This window comes from Macaca fascicularis, chromosome 6 (genome assembly GCF_037993035.2).
Source record: "Macaca fascicularis isolate 582-1 chromosome 6, T2T-MFA8v1.1".
NCBI classification, from domain to species: Eukaryota; Metazoa; Chordata; class Mammalia; order Primates; family Cercopithecidae; genus Macaca; species Macaca fascicularis.
Genome location: NC_088380.1, coordinates 157405794 through 157430642, shown reverse-complemented (window position 1 = coordinate 157430642; position 24849 = coordinate 157405794). Strand labels below are relative to the sequence as shown.

The 24849-nt window shown below is 50.8% G+C and overlaps 1 protein-coding gene and 1 non-coding gene across 18 annotated transcripts in view; one reads left to right on the top strand and one right to left on the bottom strand.

Moving 5' to 3' along the window:
* Positions 1-24849, bottom strand: part of NDST1 (N-deacetylase and N-sulfotransferase 1) — a 72806-nt gene that overhangs the window by 6320 nt on the left and 41637 nt on the right. For 11 of the 17 annotated variants that reach the window (XM_045394401.2, XM_045394402.2, XM_015452146.4 and 8 more), the window contains 12 exons: positions 23381-23875; positions 18014-18101; positions 16027-16181; positions 15161-15346; positions 12659-12787; positions 11733-11915; positions 10328-10424; positions 9020-9143; positions 6406-6580; positions 3542-3712; positions 2128-2237; positions 24-126 (listed from right to left, as the gene is read on the bottom strand). In XM_045394401.2, the coding sequence (XP_045250336.2) occupies positions 24-126; positions 2128-2237; positions 3542-3712; positions 6406-6580; positions 9020-9143; positions 10328-10424; positions 11733-11915; positions 12659-12787; positions 15161-15346; positions 16027-16181; positions 18014-18101; positions 23381-23875 (2016 nt within the window). Of the gene's footprint in view, positions 1-23; positions 127-2127; positions 2238-3541; positions 3713-6405; positions 6581-9019; positions 9144-10327; positions 10425-11732; positions 11916-12658; positions 12788-15160; positions 15347-16022; positions 16182-18013; positions 18102-23380; positions 23876-24849 lie in introns of those variants that run through there. The other 6 variants (XM_073994599.1, XM_073994598.1, XM_073994600.1 and 3 more) reach the window with 3 other exon arrangements.
* LOC123574307 (small nucleolar RNA U13) lies at positions 8304-8403 on the top strand. Its single transcript, XR_006699188.1, has one exon. It is a non-coding gene; the product is annotated as a small nucleolar RNA U13 (small nucleolar RNA).

Below are 24849 nucleotides of genomic sequence, written 5' to 3'. Positions count from 1 at the left end.
CAGGTAGTGTGTCCACCACTTACATCCAAGTCCATCTCGGGATACTTTCGGCCCTTGCTTTTGCCCAGACACTTGGTCTTTCCTCCTTCGAGCAGTTGGCACCAAAATCCTTTCTTTGGATCAAACCTGCAGAGGTGGGAAAGTCTCTGGATGGGAGCTGGCTCAGCCCACCCACTTCCCACCTTAAAGCTATGTTCATGGACCCCAGGAATGGCCGAATCCAGGGAATCTACTGCTCCTGAACCCACAAGGACTGTCAGCGGCTGTGTGCCATCGGTGGGACCAAATGTGTCCTAGGCTACACTAACTGTGCCTGCCCTACTTCCCGGCGAAGGGCAGCTCACACACTCTGAGTCTTCTCTTCTCCAGCCCAAGCAGCCACAGTCCCTTCAGCAATCTACTACGTGAACAGTTTCCCATCCTTCAATGTTCTGGGAAATCTTTTCTGAGCATTCTCAATGCTGAGTAACTTTTTTTTTTTTTTTTTTTTTTTTTAACCCAAGAAGCCTTCTTTACCCCTCCCAGCGTCCATGGGGGAGGGGGGCGTTTAATGGAGGTTCTTTTGCTTTTTAATAAATTTCGTCTTTATCAAAACATGCAGTATCCACAGCTGCACTTAAGCATGCCTATCGCTGGAGAGTTTCATTTTTTGCAGTAAACTTCAGAAATGACACAGCAAGACTGCCAACACCATCCTGTCTTCAAAGGCATTTTTGGGATATGAGATCCGAAGCTGTTATGAGAAGGGAGGAATACTGACATCAGAATTTAGCCCCGGATCAGGAACTATGAGGAGATCCTTGAGCATGAGGTCATCAAGAAAACAGAATTCCCATGAATAGCGGAGGAGAACAGAGACCTCTGAATGGGTCACAGGATAGATATAGACGATGACGATGATGATGGTGACGATACTGATGATGATGACAACAACAACAGCAGCTACCATTTACTTAGCACTTAGTGTGTGCCAAGCACTCAGCTAAGAGCATGCCAAGCATGTACTAAGAGCCCCACATGAAGCTTTCATTCAATTCAGTGACCTTCAGGAGGCCGGGATTATCTTTATCCCCAACTTACAGATGAGGAAAGTGAGGCTTGAAAGGCTGAGGAAATGGATGTGGGGCCCTAACCCAGGCATCTCTGACACCATGGCCCACAGCCTCAGCAGGTGGCCCTTCCTCCCTCAAGGTGAAGGACTGACTTCCCTTCTCCACCTTCAACTCCCACGACAGTGAAGAGGGAATATTCTCGTTGCAAGACTTTCCCAAGAATGGAGCCAGGGAGTGTGACTTGATTCCTCCTCTTGCGGGTCCCCTCATTCAGCTGAGTGTGTCACTTATCTGTGACACAGCACAGGAAAGCAGCCTCTCCCAGCCCTGAGCCCATGCAATGCGGGCAGGCACTTACTCACAGCGGGAGGGCATTCTCAACGCACTTGCACCACGTTCTGAGTGAGTAAGGTTATTAACCGTCAACAACATTTGTTTCCTTTTCCTGAAATTATAAGTCAAAATCTAATGCTGGCCGGGGGCGGTGCCTCATGTCTATAATCCCAGCACTTTGGGAGGCTGAAGCAGGCAGATCATTCAAGACCAGGCTGAGCAACACGGTGAAACCCCTTCTCTACAAAACATACAAAAATTAGCCAGGCATGGTGGCACATGTCTGGGGTCCCAAGCTACTTGGGAAGCTGAGGCGAGAGGATCACTTGAGCCTCAGAAGTTGAGGTTGCAGTGAGCCAAAATCATGCCACTGCACTCTAGCCTGGGCAACAGAGTGACCATGTCTCAAAAAAAAAAGAAAAAAAACCCTAATGCTAAGAAAACCTTGTGGGAACTGGGGCTGCTTCATTACTGATCTAATTTACTTACATAAAACACTCTGAAAATGTTCAGCCCAGACCAAAGAGAATACCCCAGGATGGTCTGACCAGAGTAGAACAGATCCATCACCTCCCTTTTTCTTAAGGTGATACCTTTATTAATATGACTTAAGTCATATTAATAACTTTTCATACTTGGTGACTCTAATTAACCTCTCTCATAATTATTCAAGCCTTCGGCTTTTTTGGCCCAGGTGCCTAATCAGGGAAATAACCTGCAAAAATGCAAACGCAACACTCACGCCAAGGTTTTGTGGTAGTCAATGGTGTTGGTCACCCCAAGGAACTTCTGCACCATGTCCATCACTTTGGCAGGTTCTGTTCGTAGCAGTTTGCCATCCAAGACCAGAATCTGGAAAGGAGGAAAGGGAGAAAGGGGATCGGGACCTGCTCTGACTTCGGTGGCAAACAAGGGCAACAGCCACAGCAGCAGGAACGGGCCTGCTTATAAATACGGGACCCTGCACCCTCTAGAATCGGGCTCCTCCTCCCCCATTGAAGGGGAGGTATCCCCAAGCTCAGGCCTCTTGTGGTCTCATGCCTGCTTTCCACCAGCTTCTGCTGCCCAATGCCATTTCTCCTAGAGTTTAAGCTCTCACCAAAACTCTGCCTGCCCCTCAGGTCCCTACAAACGTCCCTCTCTGGCCTCTCTCTGAGCTTCCAGTCCACGTCACTCTCCTGCTCAAACACTCCACAAGTTTGCCTAAAAGGCCTGGTATGGCGGGGGATGGTGGCTCACACCTGTAATCTCAGCACTTTGGGATGCTGAGGCGGGCAGATCACTTGAGGTCAGGAGTTCAAGACCAGCCTGGCCAACATGGTGAAATCCCGTCTCTACTAAAAATACAAAAATTATCTGGGCGTGGTGGCGCATGCCTGTAATCCCAGCTACTTGGGAGGCTGAGGTGGAAGAAACACTTGAACCCGGGAGGCAGAGGTTGCAGTGAGCCGAGATCATGCCACTGCACTCCAGGCTGAGAGACAGAGCGGGACTCCGTCTCTAAATAAATAAATAAATAAATACGTAGCTGGTATGATTGGGTTCCTGTCCACCCCTCCAATCAGCCTCTCCCTACTTCACCACGCCCAGGCTCCTCACTCCCACCTGCCTGCCTCAGGGCTTTCTGGGTCCCTTTAGGGCTACAGGGTCTGTGGTGACGGGACACAGGCTTGGGGAGTTCAACCTTGGGGTAAACAGGTCTACCGTCTTTTTAGGCCAGATACAGTGGCTCACGTCTGTAATCCCAGCACTTTGGAAGACCGAGGGAGGATTGCTTGAGCCCAGAAGTTTGAGACCAGTCTGGGCAACATAGTAAGACCTTGTTTCTTAAAAGAAAAAAAAAAAAGTAGCTGGGTACAGTGGCTCACACCTGTAGTCCCAGCTACTCAGGAGGCTGAGGTGGAAGGATTGCATGAGCTCGGGACATCGAGGCTACAGTGAGCTGAGATCACACCACTGCACTCCAGCCTGGGCAACAGAGTGAGACCCTGTCTCAAAATAATAATAATAAAATATTTTTATAGACCCAAGGGTCTAGCTCTCCAAGGAGGGCATATCTGTCCCCGTGGCTGGTGAGAAAGAGTTGGAGGCTCTCCGCTAACCACAGCAAGCCAGTACTGCAACTGCCCTCACAAGGGTCAGGGACAGGCAGCTACCTGGTTGGCGTGATAGGCACTGAGCCAGCGCTCGATGTGGGTGGCGTACCAGCCGGGGACCAGGCAGCGGTTCTGGAGGGCACGCAGCTTCGAGGATGCGTCGGAGCCGGCCGTAATCACCTCATGGAAGGTGTACTTTAGGGCCACTGGGTCGTCATGGGCTCGCTGGTGCTGCAGGCAAGGAAAGAGGGTCAGCATGCCACATGGAGGGCACAAAGGAAGTGGCCTCAGAGGGACAGCAGCCTGCAAGGTGACCAGAAGATCCTCAGCTGGACCCAGAAGCTCTGGGTCTGAGTCCTGGCTCTGCCTCTCACCGTGTCCTATGTCAGGGGAAGCCACTGCTCCCAGAGCCCCAATTTCTCCATCTTCGAAATACGGGAGCTGGACTAAATCAGGGTTTCCTGAGGCTGGGCATGGTGGCTCACGCCTGTAATCCCAGAAATTTGGGAGGCTGAGGTAGGTGGATCACTTGAGGTCAGGAGTTCGAGATCAGCCTGGCCAATGTGGCAAAACCCCATCTCTACTAAAAATACAGAAATTAGCCGGCATGGTGGTGCACGCCTGTGGTCCCAGCTACTCAGGAGGCTGAGGCACGAGAATCGCTTGAACCCGGGAGGCTGAGGTTGCAGTGAGCCGAGATCATGCCGCTGCACTGTTGTCATATATAGAAGGCAACCACTCATAAATGCAATAAAAACAAAGCAATGTTCTCAAACTCCAGCCAGACACAAATGTCTGCAACAGGCCCTGAACTTGCTTTCTTTGTTGAAAGCAGAGGTTGGCAGTATTAGAAAGGACAAAAGACCACTTGCACTAAAGTGAGCATTTCTCCTTTATGGAAATCAGAAGGATTGGGAAAGAACTATAAAAGGGAGACTGGCTGGTCTGAACCACCTAAAATAATGCCATGGGAGGTCAGAATCTGCAGAATTCACTAAGTCCAGAAGTCCAGAGCTCGGGCACCTGTGCAACGGGCACTACCCCCCAGCTGCCAATCCCCTCCCCTGAGGATCACACACAGCCCAGGGCCAAGACAATATGGTGCACAGCAGCCTCCTCCTCATCCCAACGTCCTTCTGAGATAGGCCACTGCCCTTCCTCTCCTCCAGCACCTTCCCAGGTCCTCCTGGGGACAATGAGTCTCCCTTCTCCTTCTCTCCCTTACCCCTCTTGACCATGGACAGAAAAAGGAATAGGGTCTTAGATTTAGAAGACTTGGATTCAAATGCCACCACATGAAACTTGCTGAAACTTGGTTTTCTCATCTTTGAGAAGGGGACACAAACATGAAACCCCTCCTCTGCGTCTCCAGTGAGGTGGCAGATGTACAGCAGTGTCAGTGCAGAACAGGGACTGAGCCAACCTGTGGCGGCTCCCTCTCCACCCTACATTCCCCCATGAAAGCAGACTGCTCATTCCCTGCACAGCACCAGGAGGCGAGGGCACGGCACGGCAGAAAACAGAAACACTCGACGAGGGTTTCTCGGTTTTCTTCTCCTAAAGAAAAAGCCACAGGAAAGCAGACATCAGGGCATAAACAGAAGCCCTAGAGAACAAGAGTAAGAAGGGGCTTCCCCATCAGCCTCAGCGAGTGGCAGGAGGAGAGACTTCCATGGGAGCAAAGAGGAGGCAGGTGCCAGCCTCGTGGAGGAGACCACGAGGTCCCAGGCGGGAGGCAGCCACTGTCACAGCTGAGAAAAGAGCCTCAAAGTGGTGGGTCAGGCCAGGCCTGAAGAGGCTGTCCCAGCCAGGACAGGGGACACTTCTCTGGCAACCATGGGCTATAAGACCTAGGGCCCCACCCCCTCCCCAACACCAAGCACAGGCCTAGTCTGCTGGGTTAATGAGGATGCTCGGGACGTTGGCCTGGACAACAGGGTGGCTTTCTGCTGGGGCACTACTTCTGAATCACAGTTCTTGGCTGTGTGGCATAATCACAGGAATGCTGGCAGCCAGGGGAGGGACTCCCCCTACCCCACCAGGGAAGGCCTGAAAGCATTCCTGCAGGCTCAGTGGGCTGGCATGCAGGAAATTAAGTCAGGCCACAGGCATTAAAGAGAGCTCTGGTTCAGCCATGCGTGGTGGCTCACTCTGTAATCCCAGCACTTTGAGAGGCCTAGGTGGGCAGATCACGAGGTCAGGAGTTTGAGACCAGCCTGGCCAACATGGTAAAACCCTGTCTCTACTAAAAATACAAAAATAAGCCTGGTGTGCTGGTGCACACCTGTAAATTCCAGCTACTCAGGAGGCTGAGGCAGGAGAATCACTTCAAACCGGAAGGCGGATGTTGCAGTGAGTTGAGATCGCGCCACTGCACTCCAGCCTGGGCGACAGAGCAAGACTCTGTCTCAAAAAAAAAAAAAAAAGACAGCTCTGGTTCATACATGTCCCAGATAGAGGCTCGGATCCACACCCTCTTCATCTATCACAGTCCAGGTAACTGCCTCACCTGGTCAGGTGCCCGCCTTCTCCACTGTGAATGGCAGTCTTGTGTCTTGTCCTTCCTTGAGCTCCCACTCCCACCCGTGTCCAGCGAGGAAGCTACAGTCAGTATGATCCTGCATCGCTGTTCACCAAATCTAAGCTTCCTCAAGGTGTAACCAGCCTCCACCTCTCGTCAGTGTCAGAATCAGAGGCAGGACGCCGCATGATGCTAGGAGGGTGGACAGTTAACTGGTGGCTGGCTTTCCATTTCTGCCTGTCTCCTCCACCAGGGACTCTATTCTCAGCCACCACCATGCTCCAGGTACCTGGCTCAGGGCTAGCACACAGTAGGTGCTTACTAACATCTGTTGAGTGAGTAACTGAGTGTCAGATGTAGCCCTGCGTCCCCCACACAGGGATTCCACCCCAGTCCCACTCACCTGGTACCAGGAATAGGCCCGGTCCGCGGGGTTGATGAGGATGGTCAGGACCTTGGCTTTGGGCAAGAGGGCTGCTGCCCGCCGGGGCGCCACTTCTGAATCAAAGTAGTTGGCGCTTTTCTCAAAGTAGAAGTCAGAGGTGGTGTTGGAGGGGATGGGGAAGAACTCCATGTACCTGTAGGAAGCCCAGAGAGGGGGCTCACAGACAAAACTCATGAGGAGTGGGCTAGGGGAATGCAGCACAAGGGCGAGGCACTGGGGTCGAATGTCCTCAGAGAGCAAGCAGGACACTTTGCTCCCAACCAAACAAGGACTTGCCTCCAGTAGGGATTCTGGAGGGGAATGGCCTCTCCGCAGCCTCCCTGTTTCAAATTTGTTCCTTTTCCAGAAGATTCTGGAGTTGGCAGGATCTGAAGACTTGTGGGTGCACCGTCAGTTGCAGGTCATGGGGAGGGGGTAATGCCCCTAAACTCTAGGATCCCGCCCTCTCAGCGGCTCCAGGCTAAACTCCCAGGGCTGTCACTCTCTCTGCCTCTAGGGGGCGAGCTGGGGCTCAGAACAGCTCCAGGGCTGCCCCAGGAAGGGTGGCACAGAGCAGAGGAGGCCTCCAGAGGGCGGGCTTTCTTTCCTGACCTGGGGGAACACCTTCTAGGCCATCACTGTGGACCGGGACCTCCTGCTACCCACAACCCCTCCCCAGTCTGCTGTGGGTGAGCATGGCTTTCCAGACTAATGCCCATATCCCACCAGAGCAATGGCCATCTCTGGATGAAGGAACCTCTGGAAACCAAATGAACACTCCAGACCCTCGCAGGGGAACCTACCTATGCAAAATCAGAGTCCAACTTCTGGGGCGTGTGGGAAGCAAAGTCCACTCTCATGAAGGGTACAGGGTCCCTATCCTATCCTGTGAGGTAGGGCTGCTCTAGGGTGGTCCCAAGGATGCACTTCATCAGAGCGTTCTGGGGGCCTGCTAGATTCCTGCACCCCACTTTAGACCTACCTACAAAATCCAGCTCTTGGGAATCAGGCCAAGGAATCACGCTTTTTCTCATCTTTCTGAATTTTCTTTGCATGTCCACAGTCCTTTGTTTACAATATCTCAATTGAGAAAGCTCTGAAAACACAGCTTTGTTTCCTAGGTTTGTAGCAAAGCCGTGTAGCAACAAAACCTGACTTATTCCTCTTACTTAGTGTAAATATTCACATACTTTGCTACATAGTAATGAATTTGCTACCGGGTACTGCCCCAGGCATCGCTGAAGATGTTACTAAATATATGGTTTCGCACATTACCTTTCTAAAATCTGAAAAATGTTGACTTCAAATAATCCATCTGGCCACAATAGATTTTAGATAAGAGACTGTGGACATGTTAGAAATGCAGGGAGATGGGCCGGGCACGGTGGCTCACACCTGTAATCCCAGCACTTTGGGAGGCAAAGGCAGGCAGATCACGAGGTCAAGAGTTCAAGACCAGCCTGACCAACATGGTAAAAAAACCTCATTTCTACTAAAAATACAAAAATTAGCCAGGCATGGTAGTGGGCGCCTGTAATCCCAGCTACTTGGGAGGCTGAAGCAGGAGAATCACTTGAACCCAGGAAGCGGAGGTTGCAGTGAGCCGAGATCATGCCACTGCACTCCAGCCTGGGTGACAGAGCGAGATTCCAGCTCAAAAAAAAAAAAAAGAAAGAAATGTAGGTGGATGGACAGATGGACAGATGAATAGACACAAAGGCAGACAGACAAAACGATGATACACAGATAAAAAAGAGAAATATGCACAGAAAAATACTAAAAAAACAGATAGAAGGCCCATAACATCTCCACCCAGGGAACCCACTGACATAAAAATAATCAATAATGGTAATACATGGACAAGGTTTAAAAAGGCAAACTTTGCAGTCCATGCACGTGATGACTGGGTGTTCACACACGTGTGAGGTGTACCCACCTCGAACCTTGTTATGATGTTGGCACATTACCTGCCTGACATGAAAATTTTTAAAAAAAGAAAAAAAAAGTCAAATAGAGAAAGATGCCAACTGAAAAGGTGGAGAGTAAAACCATCTCTGCTCTGATCCCCACACCCTTAAGAGAACCTCTACTAGGACCCTCTGCTGGGAACCTCTAAAAGGTAACCTCTGCAGGCTCTGGTGGGAAGTGGCAATCTTAATGACTTCCCCAGGTGATACCTGAAGACCAGGGACCTGTCCCTGAAGGGCGCGCAAGAACACCTCTGCTTCACAGTCAGCCACACGCAGTGAGGAGAGCCAGAACATTTGGATTTCAGACCTTAAGACCCTGGGCAAACCCTTCTCCTCCCCAAGACTCAGGATGTTTCTCTGCGAGCAAGGGAGGGGTGGACTTCAACTTCAGCGTATGACTGCAGGCAGTAGAGCAAAGGGGCAAAGGGCCTCCTCATCGAGTGTCCTCTCTATGACAACGCTTTCACACCATGATTCAAGGGTCACCGCACTTTGTCCCTGTTTACAGGAACTACAGCTGTGTGTGAGCAAGCTCCAGCTGCTTCCTGCTGTGGCCATAGCAGACTCCCGGGAGGCCCCAGGATGGCCTTCCCATCCTGCTGTGGACAGAAAGGCCAACTCACCAGTCGATGCCTTTGTGATAGTTGTGGCCGTTAAAAAACTGGATCTCCTCAAAGGTCTCAGAGCTGGGGTAGTTGCTGCTTAGGTCAGGGTGCATGCCCAGGAACAGGTAGAGGGCAGTGGTGCCTGTGGGGAGGGTAGACACCTCAGACCCAGGGCCCAGTCCCCAGCCAAAGACAGAGTCTGGGTTCTGGGCCTAGCTCCCCATGACCCACTGAGGGATCCTGGGAAGGTCTCTGCCTTTCTCTGGGTCTTAGCTTCTTCATCAGTGCAATGAAGGAATTACTAAATCCAGGGTGGTAAATATATGGCATGCATGTGGACACCGCAACTCCTGTACCTACTGCAGACATCACTAATCTATCGCAGCATTCTTCACTAAACAAGGACTTGGCCTCAGAATCCTCCTCACCACTGCACTCTGGTAGCCATGTTTAACTGACTGCTGTCCCCTCAGCATCCCAGAAGAGCTGGCCCTTTCCAGCTCTGGTCCTCTGTCCTCTGGCACTTGGTAGGAGCTCAGGGAAAAGGGAGTTTGTGACTCTCCAGTTCTGTTAATGTGAAATTCTTAAAGAACTAACAAATCTTGTTTCCATGTCTCCTCTTCCCAATACCCTCTCCTCACTCACGCACCCTGCCCTACCTCCTCCTCCGCAAGTTCGTTCACTTTCTGTGGTATGAATCTATAGTTTACATGCTATAATGAGAGAGCCCAGAAGAGAAGGAAGCTACAGAGTTTGGCGATTAAGAGTATATGTTTCAGGGTCACAGAGACCAGAGTTCAGGACCAGGAATTGCCATTATTACCTAACTGAATGTGTTAAGGGAAGTCACGACTTCTCTGAACCTTGAGTTTCTGTCCATAAAATGGGAGTGCCTATTTGTGTCTTGCAGGGTTGTATGAATGACAAATGCTTAGCCATCATGTCACTGCTTCTCCCTACTGCACCTCTGGCAGACATGGTTAATTGATCACAGTCGTCTTTATACCAGTTTTGCTTGGCACTACTCAAACTTACAGAGCAACTGATCTGGGCTTCTCTGACTAGACTTGGAGACTTCCCAGGATGATGCAGAGAGAGCTCCCTGAGGCTATGGTTCAGGATAAATAGGAGAACTCCAGGCCCCTCCTCCACCTCTTTCCACTCCATACTGACAGGCAATTTGTGTTCACCCCAACTTCACTCTTACTTCCTGGGAAAGAGGGAGCAAATTATCCGGGAGTGGGGCCAGGGCGAGGCAGTCCTCAGAATTCTGTGGCTGAGACAGCAGGCAGTTGGGGAAGCTGGGTCAAGAGCAGAGAAACCTGCCTGTTTTCTGGGGGCCAATGATGAGGAGCTTTGGGAAGCGGTCACACGTCTTCTCCTTGGACCAGATGTCTTTGTGACGTTTGTCCTCGCAGGGGTCCTAAAACAACAGTGGAAGGGACGTGTGGGGCGCCCCAGAACCCAGTCAGCGGACTCTCACTGCGCATGGATATGTGGCCCTTACAGCCCAACAGGCATAATACCTACATGCTACATGTGTCCTTGTCACATCCCCACTCCCAGACACTGAGCCGCTGACAGGCAGGCTCCACTTCTGGTCAGTTTCACGTCCCCCAAAGAGCCTGGCAAAATGCCCCTTAGCACGTAACAGGAACTCACAAGCACTTGTTGAATTTAACTGGACAAGCTGGGTCTGAACCAGGGGGTCAATAAACGTTTCCTATAAAGTTTAGTAAATCTTTGGTAAGTGTTTAGTAAATATTTTAGGTTTGGGGTATGGAAGTTTCCATTGCAACTACTCGACTCTGCCGTCATAGCATGAAAGCAGCTATAGACAGTACATACAAGAATGAGCGTGGCTGTCTGCCAATAAAACTTTCTTTACAAAAACAGGTCTCAGGCTGGATTTGGCCCATGAGTCATTGTTTGTGGACTCCTGGTCTGAACTATGAGACTGTCACCAATTCCAGCTTCTGCTTCCACTTTTTAACAACCCATAGGAGCAGATTTTACCCAAAACTGGCCCCCAAACCCTCCCATCAGTCCCTTTTCCCACTCAGAGCCTGCTGGAGTTAGAAGAGATACAAGAGATTATCTAAGAGTCTGACCAAGACAGGGCAGTCACTTTCTATACTTTGTCTGCACTGTGTTCACTTGGAGTTGTTTTTTATTTTTGAAACAGGGTGTCACTCTGTTGCCCAGGCTGGAGTGCAGTGGTATGATCACAGCTCACTGCAGCCTCAACCTCTAGGCTCGATTGATCCTCCCACCTCTGCCTCCCGAGTAGCTGGGACTACAGACACGCACCATCATGCCCGGTTAATTTTTGTATTTTTTGTAGAGACACGGTTTCACCATATTGCCCAGGCTGATCTTGAACTCCTGGGTTCAAGCAATCCGCCCACCTTGGCCTCCCAAAGTAATGGGATTACAGGCATGAGCCACTGCACCCAGCCCACTCGTTTTTTTTTTAACACTGTTTTTTCCAAGGCTATGTATGACTGCATGCATGTAGGTCTGCATGGGGAGGTATGTACATGTATGAACATGCATGTGGGCACAGGAGTGAATGCACTCATACTGGTGAGTAGATGGAGACCTGAGTTTACATTCGAGCGAGAGTGTGAGGGCATGATGGCTGAGCCTTGAGTCCATATCTGGAGTGTATGCCTGTGCGTGGTGGCATTCCATCCCTGCAGCAAGGTGCCCAGGCTGCCCAGCCCCCCACCTGCCACAGTGGGTCCTTCTCCTCAGAGAAGATCTGGAAGTACTTCTGGGCCAACTGCACAGGGGGCAGTGTCTGCAGCCGGAGGTTGGTCCAGGAGTGCAGGAAGCGCACCAGGTGCTTGAAGGTGTACAGGCCCAGGCGGTCATTCCCATAGTTGGACAGGTGCGTCATGAAGATGCTGATCTGCTCCAGGGGAAGGGAGGAGAGAGGCAAGGCCCATCAGTGTCTGAGCCACCCTCACCACCAACTCTGATCCTTCTGACCCTGCCTCAGCTTGCAAGGCCCCTGATGACCAGCGGAAGTTACGCTGGGGCTATCAACAAACCTGCTGCGAGTATTTAGATGAGGCAACAGACAAACCAGGTCTGACTGACCCCAAATATTACAGTCCTGAAATGGAAAGCAGACCCAAATGTGGGAGCTATTTGGGTTTTGTTTTGTAAATGTTAGGGGTGGGTGCATGGAGGATGAAGAGTACTCAGCCCACAGAGCTGAATAACAACCACCACTTGAAGTTTATTTCATATTATTAAAGTAGAGGTAATTGTTTGCATTTTGCAAATAAGGAAAGCGAGACCTAGAAAACTCAAATGCCATTTATATATGTGTGTGTATCTGTGTATGTGTGTGTGTATGTGTGGATACACACATGAGCAAAGACTGAAAGGGAACATGCATAAAAATGCCAACACTTCCGTATTAAAGTACATGATTAGGAAAGGAAAAAAAAAGCATGCTTGGATACTTTAGCCAAGGTCACACAGCCGAGGCAGGACAGGGCCAGCACTGGTGAGTGGATCTCCCAACTGCCAGGCACTCACTCACGCCTCTCCGCCCTTTCCTGGCTCCAGGAAGACTGCGCCAGCTGCAGGCGGGCTGTGCAGCAGCCCCTTCTCACCAGCAGTCATAGGCTGTGGGGCACTCACAGGATTGAGGAGCACGGTGAGGAAGAGCTCGCCCCCGTTGATGATCTTGTCCAGCTCGCTGGAGCCGCCAGGGTACTCGTTGTAGAAGATGGTGTGTGTGAAGAGGCCACAGGTCTGCCGCGGGAGAACCTGAGGAGGGGGTGGGGGAGAGGAGCTATGGTGCCTTCTGGCATGATGGTGGTGGGAGGACTTTTCCTCAGAAGAAGGCCTAGCTGCTTCTCAGAAAGGCCGTCTCCATGTGGCTGCACAGCCCCGACCCTTGGGTGCAGCCTACAGCACAGCGTTCCCCCCGGTGAACTACAGGCCCCTGCCATTTTACAAACTTCACTGCTATTCTCTGCACAAAATGAGCAGACCTCAAAGTAACAGAGTGGGAATGCTTCTGGAAACTTGGACTGCTGCAGCCACGGTCCTTGCCTGGCCCTCTCTGAAGCAGCTCTCCCGGACACACTCTGCAAGCCCCCTTGCAATATTAGAACCTCACCTGGTAACACTCGTTGTCACACACTGGGTTAGCCATTTGTCATCTGTCTCCCCTCACGAAACTGTGAGCTCCAAGGGAGCAGGGAATGTGCCTGCCTTGTCACCACCTCATCCCTGAAGTTCAGGGTTGAGGACCTGAAGGAGTGCCTAGAGTTTAGCACAAAGGCCTGGTGCTGAGGTCAGTGGGTGGATGGATGGATGGACTGATGGACAAATGCACAAACCTTGCCTACCCACTGCTGCCCCAGCTCAACTGATGACAACTCATCCTTCTAGCACCTTAGGCTAAAAACCCTGCAGTCATCTTGGAGTCCTCTCTTCCTCCCACACCCTACATCCAACTCATCTAACCACGGGCCTAACTATTCTAAGCCCAGAGTATGGCCAAGTCCCAACACCGGGCCTTGGTCCAAGCTGCTGCCCGCTCTGGTCTGGAAGACCACAGTGCCTCCTAACTGGTCTCCCTGCTGCCACTTTTGACCCCTACAGTCTCTGCTCCACACAACAGCCAGAATGATAGAAATCCCTTTCAAAGATGAGTCAGATCATGCTCCATTCAAAACCTTCCCACCTCAGCCTAAAAGTCCATGGCCATCCAATGGCTGGCCTTACATAGCCCTATCGATCTGGTCCGTCACCCACCCCTGACCTCATTTACCACCATCCCTCACTCCCCTGCAGTCATCCTGGCCTCCTATTTGGCCCTCAAACACAGTCAGCACAGCCTGCTTCAGGGCCTTTGCACTTGCTGTTCTCTGTCTTGAGTGCTCTTCCTCATGAGGCAGCGTGGCTTATTCCAGGAAGACTCACCTAGCCACCTTATTTAAACCAGCTTCTCCTCTTGCCAGCATTCCTTCCTTCCATTCCCTGCTTAACTCTGTCCGTGGCACTCATCACCATCTGACCACTGTATACTTTACACACGCATGAGCATATGGTCTGTCTCCTGCCACTAGAATGTCAGGTCTACAAGGGCAGGAACTTTCCTCTGTTTTGTGCATTTCTGTGCCCCCAGTGCCAAGGGATAGATGCAAGGCTGGGCACAGTGGCTCACGCCTGTAATTCCCAGAACTTTGGGAGGCCAAGGTGGGTGGATCCCCTGAGGTCAGGAATTCGAGACCAGCCTGACCAACATGGAGAAACCCTGTCTCAACTAAAAATACAAAATTAGCCAGGCATGGTGGTGCATGCCTGTCATCCCAGCTACTCGGGAGGCTGAAGCAGGAGAATTGCTTGAACCCAGGAGGAGGAGGTTGTGGTAAGCTGAGATCACACCATTGCACTCCAGCCTGGACAACAAGAGCAAAACTCTGTCTCAAAAAAAAAAAAAAAGAAAAAGAAAAAAGAAAGAACAAAAAAAAAAGGGATAGATGCATGGTAGAAGCCCCAGGGGGAGGAATTTTTTTTTTTTTTTTTTTTTTTTAGACAGTCTCACTTTGTCACTTAGGCTGGAGCGCACTGGCACAATCTTGGCTCACTGCAGCCTCGATCTCCCAGGTTCAAGTGATCCTCCTGCCTGAGCCCTGCAAGTAGCTGGGACTACAGGCATGCACCACCACACCTGGCTAATCATCAGGTATTTTTTTTTTTTAGTATTTTTTTTAGTAGAGATGGGGTTTCACGATGTTGCCCAGGCTGCTGTGAAACTCCTGAGCTCAAGCAATCTGCCTCTTTAGCCTCCCAAAGTGCTAGGATTACAGGTGTGAGCTGCCACGCCCAGTCAAGAAAAAAATTTTTAATCAGCAAAAAGACTGTAACAGAGCCCTGTCCCATGTCCTCATCAGAAACCTCTTTCAAGAATGCTCACTATTGCTTGATCCTCTGTCACAAAAGCTAAGAAAGAGCTCATGAAAGGGGCCCGAGTGGCAGCCCACCTTCCCTGGGACAGAGAGCCTCGGGTGCCAGAGGAGGCAGCAGAAGCTGATCTGCAACCCCTAAGCCAGCAAACCGGAGCCGCGCTTCCCAGCACAGCGTGTGCTCTCCATTCTGCCACCTCCCGGGCTTCAGGGGCCCACTCACCATGATGCCATTGTGGATGAAGCCACGGCGGTAGCGGGCTGGCTTCAGATGGGGGTACTCCTCCGTGCTGGTCACGCGGATGCTCCACACCTGCTTCCAAGCCTCATACAGCTGCACGTGCACGGGGTACACGCCCGAGTGGTGGGGCGCCACTGCATACCCCATGTCTGTGGGAATGCCATGCTCCTAGGGAGAGGATGACCAGGCCAGGATGAGCATAGGGGTCCTTCCCCTTTGGGCCTTATTCCCCCTTTGTAGAATGGGAGAGAGAAATCAGAGGCTAGGTCAGCAGGGCCGCTGGTCTGAGCCTTCATGGTACAGATGGAGAAGCTGAGGCCTGGGAGGGCAAGGAATGTGCCCAGAACCTCAGTGTGGGCAACTGGCAGAGCTGGGATTAGAACCCAGGTCTCCTGACTCTCGGTCCGGTGCACACGCCTCTAGCACAAAGGACTCAAGTACCCTGTAGTAAGGGACAAGGATGAGGGCCTTTCCTGCCTTCTCTTCATTCTACCTAGCACCCAGGGCTCGTTCCCTCCTCATTGAGCACCTCTTCCAGCTTTCCAGAGCCTCCCATTCTAATAAGAGCTTGGGCGCAGGAAACAAATGGCCTGAGTTTAAGTCCCAGCTGGACCTCTTAGTAGCTGATGTGACCTCCCTGAGTCTTGGTTTCTTGTCTGTGAAGGGGTTATTCTCCTGAGGCTTCAAGGAGACAGTGGTTATAAAGGCAGCTCTCCCTGGGCCCTGGCCCAGAGGTGTTAGTAAAAATCCATCACAGCAGACTGCAAAAGCAGCAAGAGGCCAGCAGTCTGGACCTCCAGCCCAACCCTTAACCCACCCCGCTCTGCCCTGTAGGGAATCTTACTCACGACAGCGAACTTCTTGTTCAAGGCCATCTGCTCGGCCAACACGGACTGGTTGTGGAAAAGGTGGGGCTGCATGTGGCTCCACATGTGAGGGAACCACCAGAACTCCTTGACATACGACAGCAGCAGATCATCCCCAGCGTCCTCAGCATCGGTACCTGCAGCAGCACAGGCAGCTCAGCCCCGCCCATTGGGCCATGAGGCCCTCTAACCTGGGCCTGGGCCTGGGGATGGGAGCACATGGCCACAGTCCACTCAGGAGCTGCCTGGAAGAGTTATCTGGGCTACAGCACAGAAGCAGACAGAGCCCCAGCCCAGAGCCCTGAGTTCTAGTCTAAAGTGTGCCCTTGACTCAATGGGGGACCTACGCCAAAACTACCTCTTCTCTAGATCCTTGGGCCCATCTGCACAATTCGGGGTCTGGAGTCAATGATCTCAAGGGTTTCTTCTACCTCTGACATATCTGCTCTGATTCTATTCCAATGATCCAAATCAGGTCACTTGTCTTTTATCTAATGATCTATGGAAGCTCTTTGTATATATCCAGGATGTTTGACCCTCTGTCTCAGATGTATTACTACAACCACCTCTGATATGCTAAGGGTTACGAACATAAAAAACAACCAAGCACAGTGGCTCACACTTGTAACTCCAGCACTTTGGAAGGCCAAGGTGGGAGGATCGTTTGAGCCTAGGAGTTTGAGACCAGCCTAGGCAACATAGTGCGAGGCCCCATCTCTACAAAAATTTTTAAAATATTAGTAGCTAGGCATAGTGGCATGCACCTGTAGTACCATCTACTCGGGAGGCTAAGACAGGAGGACTGCTTGATCCCAGGAGTTCAAGGCCGCAGTGAGCTATGATTGCACCACTGTACTCCTGCCTAGGTGACAGAGGGAGATCCTGTCTCTAAAAATAAAAAATTTCTTTTTTTTTCAGACAGAGTCTTACTCTGTCACCTAGGCAGGAGTACAGTGGTGCGATCATAGCTCAATGCAGCCTTGCATTCCTGGGATCAAGCAATCCTCCTGCTTTAGCCTCCCAAGTAGCTGGTGCTACAGGTGCATGCCACCACGCCTGGCTAATTTTCGTATTTTTAGTAGAGATGGGGTTTCGCCATGTTGACCAGGGTAGTCTTGAACTCCTGACCTCAAATAATATGCCCACCTCAGCCTCCCAAAGTGCTGGGATTACAGGCTAAGCCACCACGCCTGGCCAAAAATAAATAAAAAATTTTAAAAAGAATATAAAAAATGCAGACAACCCAGGATCACTCCTATTTGGCTTTGGGGCTATGTTGCATATACCCCTCCATCTGCTGAATTACTGACTAAAATGGTTTTCTTAGAATTCAAGAGAGGCTGTCTCACTGAGGCCTGGGCAGAAGGCAGCTAGGGGAAACGGTCACTGCAGATGACCAGCTCAGGGGCTGTTCCTTCCTGCCCAGTCCCTGAAGGACAGCAGATGAGGAGAGAACAGTAAGTGAGAGAGCCCCAAAGAGGAAGGAAAGTGTGCACCAAGCAACCTATAGCCCTCACCCTCAACCCTTAGGACTCTAAAATAAATCCAGGACACTGGTCATCTAAGGTGGGTACAATTACAGGGCATCTTCACTTTCTATGCTACATGTTTCTGTAATGTTCTTAAAATTCAACCAGCTTCTTTCATAAGCAGAAATAATACACATAATTTTAAAAGATAGGAGGGAGAGGTAAGAGGGAGAAGATACCCCACCCAGGCCAGCACAGCCCGAAAGGCCAGGGAGGGACAAGCAGCTGCTGTTGCTGCCGCTGCTGTTGTCCCCAGATGGCCTCTGCCTGGGTTGTGACTGCTCTTGTAGGCTGTTGGCTCCAGGGGGGGCAAAGGGGTCACATCTGCCCCTAATGTGGGCCAGTAAGCCCACCTGCTGCCCTCATGGATGGATTCTTTGAGGGTTTGGGTGCTGAGGATCCTGGTAGTTGCTAGTGAGGGCAGAGGCAGGCCCACTTACCTGTGTGGAAGAATTTCCCTGAGTAGCCCAGGTTGAAGGTGAAGTTCGGGATGTGTGCGCGTAGTTCGTTCTGTGTGTCAAACAGGGCCTAGGACAGGCAGGGGAGAAAGGAAGAAGTGAGGGAAAGCCAGGACCTCCCTGCTCCTCCCACTGAAGGTAGTGAAAAAATGTGGAAGCCCCTTGTTCAAAAATTATAAAGAATGTCAGGCCGGGCGCGGTGGCTCAAGCCTGTAATCCCAGCACTTTGGGAGGCCAAGACGGGCGGATCACGAGGTCAGGAGATCGAGACCATCCTGGCTAACATGGTGAAACCCCGTCTCTACTAAAATATACAAAAAACTAGCCGGGCGCGGTGGTGGGCGCCTGTAGTCCCAGCTACTCGGGAGGCTGAGGCAGGAGAATGGCGTGAACCCGGGAGGCGGAGCTTGCAGTGAGCTGAGATCCGGCCACTGCACTCCAGCCTGGGCGGCAGAGCGAGACTCCGTCTCAAAAAAAAAAAAAAAAAAAAAAAAAGAATGTCAAGGACAGCGTGGTGGCTCATGCCTGTAATTCCAGCAGTTTGGGAGGCCAAGGCGGGTGGATCACTTGAGGTCAGGAGTTCAAGACCAGCCTGGCCAACATGGTAAAACCCAGTCTCTACTAGAAATACAAAAATTAGCCGGGCATGGTGGCACGAGCCTGTAATCCCAGCTATTTGGGAAGCTGAGGTAGGAGAATCACTTGAACCCGGGAGGCGGAGGTTGCAGTGAGCCAAGATCACACTACTGCACTCCAGCCTGGGTGACAGAGCGAGATTCCGCCTCAACAAAAAAAAAGAATGTCAAGAAGGCAACAGCAGGCATTAAACCTCGTAATGGGCTCCCTCTGAGCATGGGGCTCTGTGTGGCTGCACAGATCACACATACCCTTGAAGCCAGCCCTACGCTGCCTTCCCCCAGGCCTCTGACAAGGGAAAACCTAGACTCCCACCCAGCTCTGCTATGCGTCCTTGAAAAGGTTTCACACTCCTCTAGGTCTCGGTTTCGTCAAATATAAAACAGGGATGATAACATCTCCCTCATAAGGTTCTTGGAAGAATCAAGTAAGATAACCGCATGTATCCCAGCTATTCGGGAGGCTAAGGTAGGAGGATCACTTGAGCCCAGGAATTAGAATCCAACATGGGTCCAACTGTAAGACCCTGCTCTAAAAAGATTAAACAATTATAAAAAAGATACTGTACGTAAAACTGCCTGACATCTGGTAAGTGACGAAAAATGGTGGCCAATGCTATGTCTGTGGTCACCGCCGCTGTGAGCCTGTATCTTCATCTATCAAATGTGGAGGATTTCTCCTTGCTGATGGAATGCAAGGCTGACATTAAAAGGGCCATGATCTTTCCAAGGATGGGACACTGTGCGCCCAGCAATGCAGTCCTCCCATGCGCCACGTACCGAGTACTTTGCAAGTCAATGAAGGGACACTAACACTTATAAAACAAACATACAGGTGTACTCTGGGGTTAGGACACATGAGCCACAAAGCGGCTGAGAAACCTGTAAGAGCTGCCGGGCGCAGTGGCTCATGCCTGTAATCCCAGCGCTCTGGGAGGCCGAGGCGGGCAGATCACCTGAGGTCAGGAGTTCAAAACCAGCCTGACCAACATGGTGAAACCCCGTCTCTACTAAAAATACAAAATTAGCCAGGCGTAGTGGCAGGCACCTGTAATCCCAGCTACTCGGGAGGCTGAGGCAGAAGAATTGCTTGAACCCAGGAGGCAGAGGTTGCAGTGAGCGAAGATCGCGCCACTGCACTCCAGCCTGGGCAACAAGAGAGAAATTCCGCATTAAAAAAAAAAAAAAAGAAAGAAAAGGAAAAGAAAAAAGAAACCTGTAAGAGCCAGCCATCAGAGCACTTTACAAACTAAAAGTCCTGGCCCTCCCCAGGCAATGCAGTCACCACCAGCATCTTGCCAGGGCCGTGCACTGCCTGGTGGACACGCATGCTCCAGCTGTGTGGCCTTAGGCAAGTTACCTCAGCTCCCTGAGCCTCAGTGCCCACCTCTGTAAAATGGGACTCAGAACAATACCCACTTCACAGGGCTGCTATAAGGACCCAACGAAGCAATGCCCAGAAAGGGCTAAGCACAGGGACTCACCAAACCCTGAATAGGCAGCTGCTATTGGTATCATTTAAATTGTGCTATACAAGCTAATGAGGCAACATTCATGTCTCTGAAAGAAGGGCTCTGTTGTAGGCTGTGCTTGGAATTAAAAAAAAAAAAAAAAAAAAAAAAAAAAAAAAAAAAAAAAAAAAAACTCTGCCCTTTCTGACTCACAAAAATGTTTAAGGCAAGTAGGATTATGGCTGGAGAAGCACTTTGCAATCTGAACTGAGCTGAGTGCATGAAAGACGGTGCCTCTATTTGTATTTTTGGTTTGTATTCTATTTTTCTATTTCTATTGTTCTATAGAAATGGCTTAGACTGCTATCATTCCTCTCACTTTAAAAATACAAAAAATAGAGCCAGGTGCGATGGCTCATGCTTATAAACCCAGCACTTTGGGAGGCCGAGGTGGGCGCAGCACTTGACTCTGGGAGTTCCAGATCGGCCTGGGCAACATAGCGAAACCTGCCCTCTACAAAAAACTAGCTGGGTATGGTGGCATGTGCCTGTAATCCCAGCTACTCAAGAGGCTGAGGTGGGAGGATTGCTTGTGCTCAGATCGCTCGAGTGAGCTGTGATCCTGACACTGCACTCCAGCCTGGGTGGCAGAGTGAGACTCTATCTCAAAAAAAAAAAAAAAAAAAATTAGAATAGGGAAAATAAATGAGAGAGAGCTATTCAGGGCTTATAGGAAGACAGTGAGCCCAGGAGCCTGATCTCCTCAGGCTCAACCTGACCCTGGACCACAGTCTCTCCAGAACCCACTGGACAGGCAGCAAGAACCCAGGTTCCTACAGGAGAAAACGAGCTTGGGCCACTGGAAGAACACCTCAAGTAGAACGCAGAGCAATCTACCTTGCCAGAGGCAGGTGGTGGCACCGCATGAAGACTTAGACGGGAAGGCTAAAATGGTCTTTAAACAGGACAGCCTTTAAAAGAATAGAATCTCAGGAGGAAACACAATGCGTAAAAGCAGCCCAAAGCAGCACTGCTGGTGCCACTGAGGCAAAGCCTGGAGGGCTGAACCTGGCACTGAAACATCCCCTTATCCAGGCACCTATGGGAGACCCCTGGGGTACCAGGAAACAGCCTGAAAACCTCCCATCCACCCCATCTCATCATTTTACTGCTGAGGCTCAGGCATGGGAGGGGACCTGCCCAAGTCACCTAGTCCATTAGGGTCAAATTAGGACTCGACTCAAATTAGGTCTTAACTCCCCAGACAGTGCCTGCTCCCGAATGCCATCCATTCTGCTCTTCTCTAGAGGTGTAAGGAGAAGCAGAGTTCACTCCTGACCAAGGCAGGGGGATGAATGCCACCAGGAACTTCCTTCCAGGCCCCAGGGCCAACCCCTACCAGAGATTTTGGAATTACTCAGAAAAGTATTCCTCTTACAAGTCTCTTTTTAAAGCCTCCTGCTAACATCAAAGTCAAGCCTGGGTTTGGTGTTAATAGGTTTCTAACACTTGCTAATCTCCTATAAGAGAGGACAGGCTATCAGCAGACAGCAGAATGTCTCTAGAATTTAATCCCCCTGTTTTGTTTTCACTGGATTTATTGTTATGGTTGCCCTCTATTTATGGCAACTGATCCGGATTTCCTATTTACACTAGGATGCCATCTCCTTTGCAAATAACTTTAAGTAAAATAGTGAGTAGATGAAAACTATATTTTATTTTTGTTTTTTGTTTTTTTTTTTTTGAGACAGAGTCTCGCTCTGTCGCCCAGGCTAGAGTGCAGTGGCCGGATCTCAGCTCACTGCAAGCTCCGCCTCCTGGGTTTATGCCATTCTCCTGCCTCAGCCTCCCGAGTAGCTGGGACTACAGGCGCCCGCCACCTCGCCCGGCTAGTTTTTTGTATTTTTTTAGTAGAGACGGGGTTTCACCGTGTTAGCCAGGATGGTCTCGATCTCCTGACCTCGTGATCCGCCCGTCTCGGCCTCCCAAAGTGCTGGGATTACAGGCTTGAGCCACCGCGCCTGGCCTGAAAACTATATTTTAAAGATTGTTTAATGGTCTTAATTTGTAGGCTCTTTGTCACAATGACTGTTCACATGTGTGTAAAATCTTGTGGTCTGCAAAGTGCTTTTACATAGTTTTGCTTAGTAAACACTTTTTTTTTTTTTTTTTTGAGACAGGGTCTTGCTCTATGACCCAGGCTGGAATGCCACACACAATCATGGTTCACTGCAGCGTCAACCTCCCAAGCACAACCAATCCTCCTGCCTCAGCCTCCCAGATAGCTAGGGCTACAGGACTACTACCACCACACCCAGCTAATGTTTTCTTTTGGTAGAGACAAGGTCTCCCTGTGTTGTTCAAGCTGGTCTCAAACTCCTGGGCTCAAGCAATCCTCCTGCCTGGGCCTCTCAAAGTGCTGGGATTACAAGCACAAGCCACCACACCCGGCCAGCAAACCTTTTTTGAATTAAACACATGCGTTCTACTGTCTACTTACATCTCAGTTAAAATCTGCCTCATGCATGATTCAAGCTCTCATCCTTATTTTAAGAGTTTTGTAGGCGCTCTGACATTAACATAAACATTTTTAAGAGTTAAAAATCATATTTAAATTAAAGGCGGATAAACAGCACTGTATAGCTCCCATCTTTGTCTGGACGTCTTCTTCCATAGATATTATACAAACTTAAACTCCACACTCCAGATGCAAAATTCCTCTATATTCAGTACTCCAATACAATAAAGGTTTATTTTTTTTAATTTTTTTGATACAGTCTCGCTCTGTCACCCAAGCTGGAGTGCAGTGGCACAGTCTCGTCTCACTGCAACCTCCACCTCCCAGGTTCAAGCAATTCTCCTGCCTCAGCCTCCTAAGTAGCCAGGATGATAGGCATACGCCACCACACCTGGCTACTTCTTTTTGTATTTTTAGTAGAGATGGGGTTTCGCCATGTTGGCCAGGCTGGTCTCAAACTCCTGACCTCAAGTGATCCGCCCACCTCAGGCTCCCAAAGTGCTGGGATTACAGGTGTGAGCCACCACGCCTGGCCAATGCTTCAATCAAGTTTTAAATGATACTTGCTTCGAATAAGACAATTAATAAAAACCAGCTGGCAGGATAGGAAGCAGGGTGGGACTGTCTTTTAAGTAACTCTCAGCACAGGGGAGATACAGACAGGGCACATCCACCAAGGGGCACCTGAAGGCTGAAGCTTGCCAGGCCCTGCCTGCCTTGCCCAGTCTGGCATCCCCGGTCATACCTTCACGTCCTCCACCTTCATGCGTGTGCCCTCTTTGCCCACAAAGATATCATCAATGTCCACCAGGATGTAGCGGTCCAATGGCAGGGAGAGGCGCTTCCCCGTGAGGAAGGCCACGGCGTCCACGAAGACAAGCTTGTGCAGCCAGAAGTTCAGGTTGTTGCCAAACAGCACACGCTGGATGCCGTCGTGCAGGCCCAGGTCCTGGACCACAGTGGCGTGCAGTGCGGCATGCAGGCCGGCGTCCGCGCCCAGGTGTGGAATGGATTCGGATGAGCGCGTCTTGGCCAGCAGCACCGGCTCATAGGTGGAGTGGTTCGACTGGAACACCGTCCAGTCCTCTCCGGGGAGCACACCCTTCTCCACCTCGCTAGGTCGCGTCACGTAGAGCAGCGGGGACTTGGGGTTGATGCTGCAGTCCTTCAGGCCCAGGTTTGAGTGCAGGAACAGGGGGAAGCCCTTGAGCTGCGCGCTCAGCAGGCTGTTCTCATTGGCCTGCAGTCAACGGGGGGCAGGAGGGGGAACAGAACTGTCATATCCAGAACCTAAAGGACACAGACTCTCACATGTGGACCATAACAGTGGTATCAGTATTCACCAACATTCATGGAAGGCTCACCACCCTGGCCCTGCACTCCACCCTGCACAATAATATACTCACAAACACACATGACTCACTTACCAAAGTCAGGCACTCGGTGCTGTGCACTTTGCAGACAGGAATGCTGTTAATCCTCCAATGACCCCATGATAGAGACACTGCTCTCATACCCATTTTACACACAGGAGATGGGGCCTAGAGAGGCTAAACCACACAGAAGAAAATCTAGCAGTTGAGAACATGAATCCTGCTAGACTGCCTGACTTTGGGCAAGTTATATCACCTCTCTGTGCCTCAGTTTCTGCTGTAAAATGTGGCTAAGAACAGAAAATAACTCCAGGGATGGTAGAGGATGATCAGTATCAATACCAGCAGAGTGCTCAGAATAGGGCCTGTGGCATGATCAGAAACTGCTCATTCAGTCCTCATATCAGCCTGCGTATCCCACTTCACAGGTGTGGAAACCGAGACTTGGAGGGGCACGCTGCCCTCAGTAGCACAGTGGTTGGCAGGAGCTATGAATCACTGCCAAGAGGTGAGCCCTAGCACTCACACACCTAACCACCAGGTGTGGTTGCCTGCGATTTCCAAACCGGCTCTGGCCACGCAACCTTTTCTTCAGGAGACATCTTCACGTGGATGCCAATGCGGACGCTCAAAGAGGAGGCTTCTGCTGGGGGTGCCCCATATGCTCCTAGCACTCCAGAGGCCACTCCCCCACCATGGTGCCTGCCTGGTCATTGCCATCAGTGGTGAAGTCTCTGCCTCCCTTCTCTCAAGGCATGCGGCTGCCCAGCTCCCTGGAAGTCTGAAGTCAGTGTGCCCCAGTCCCATCTTCCCTAGGCTCACAGCCCCTGTTCCTTCCTCA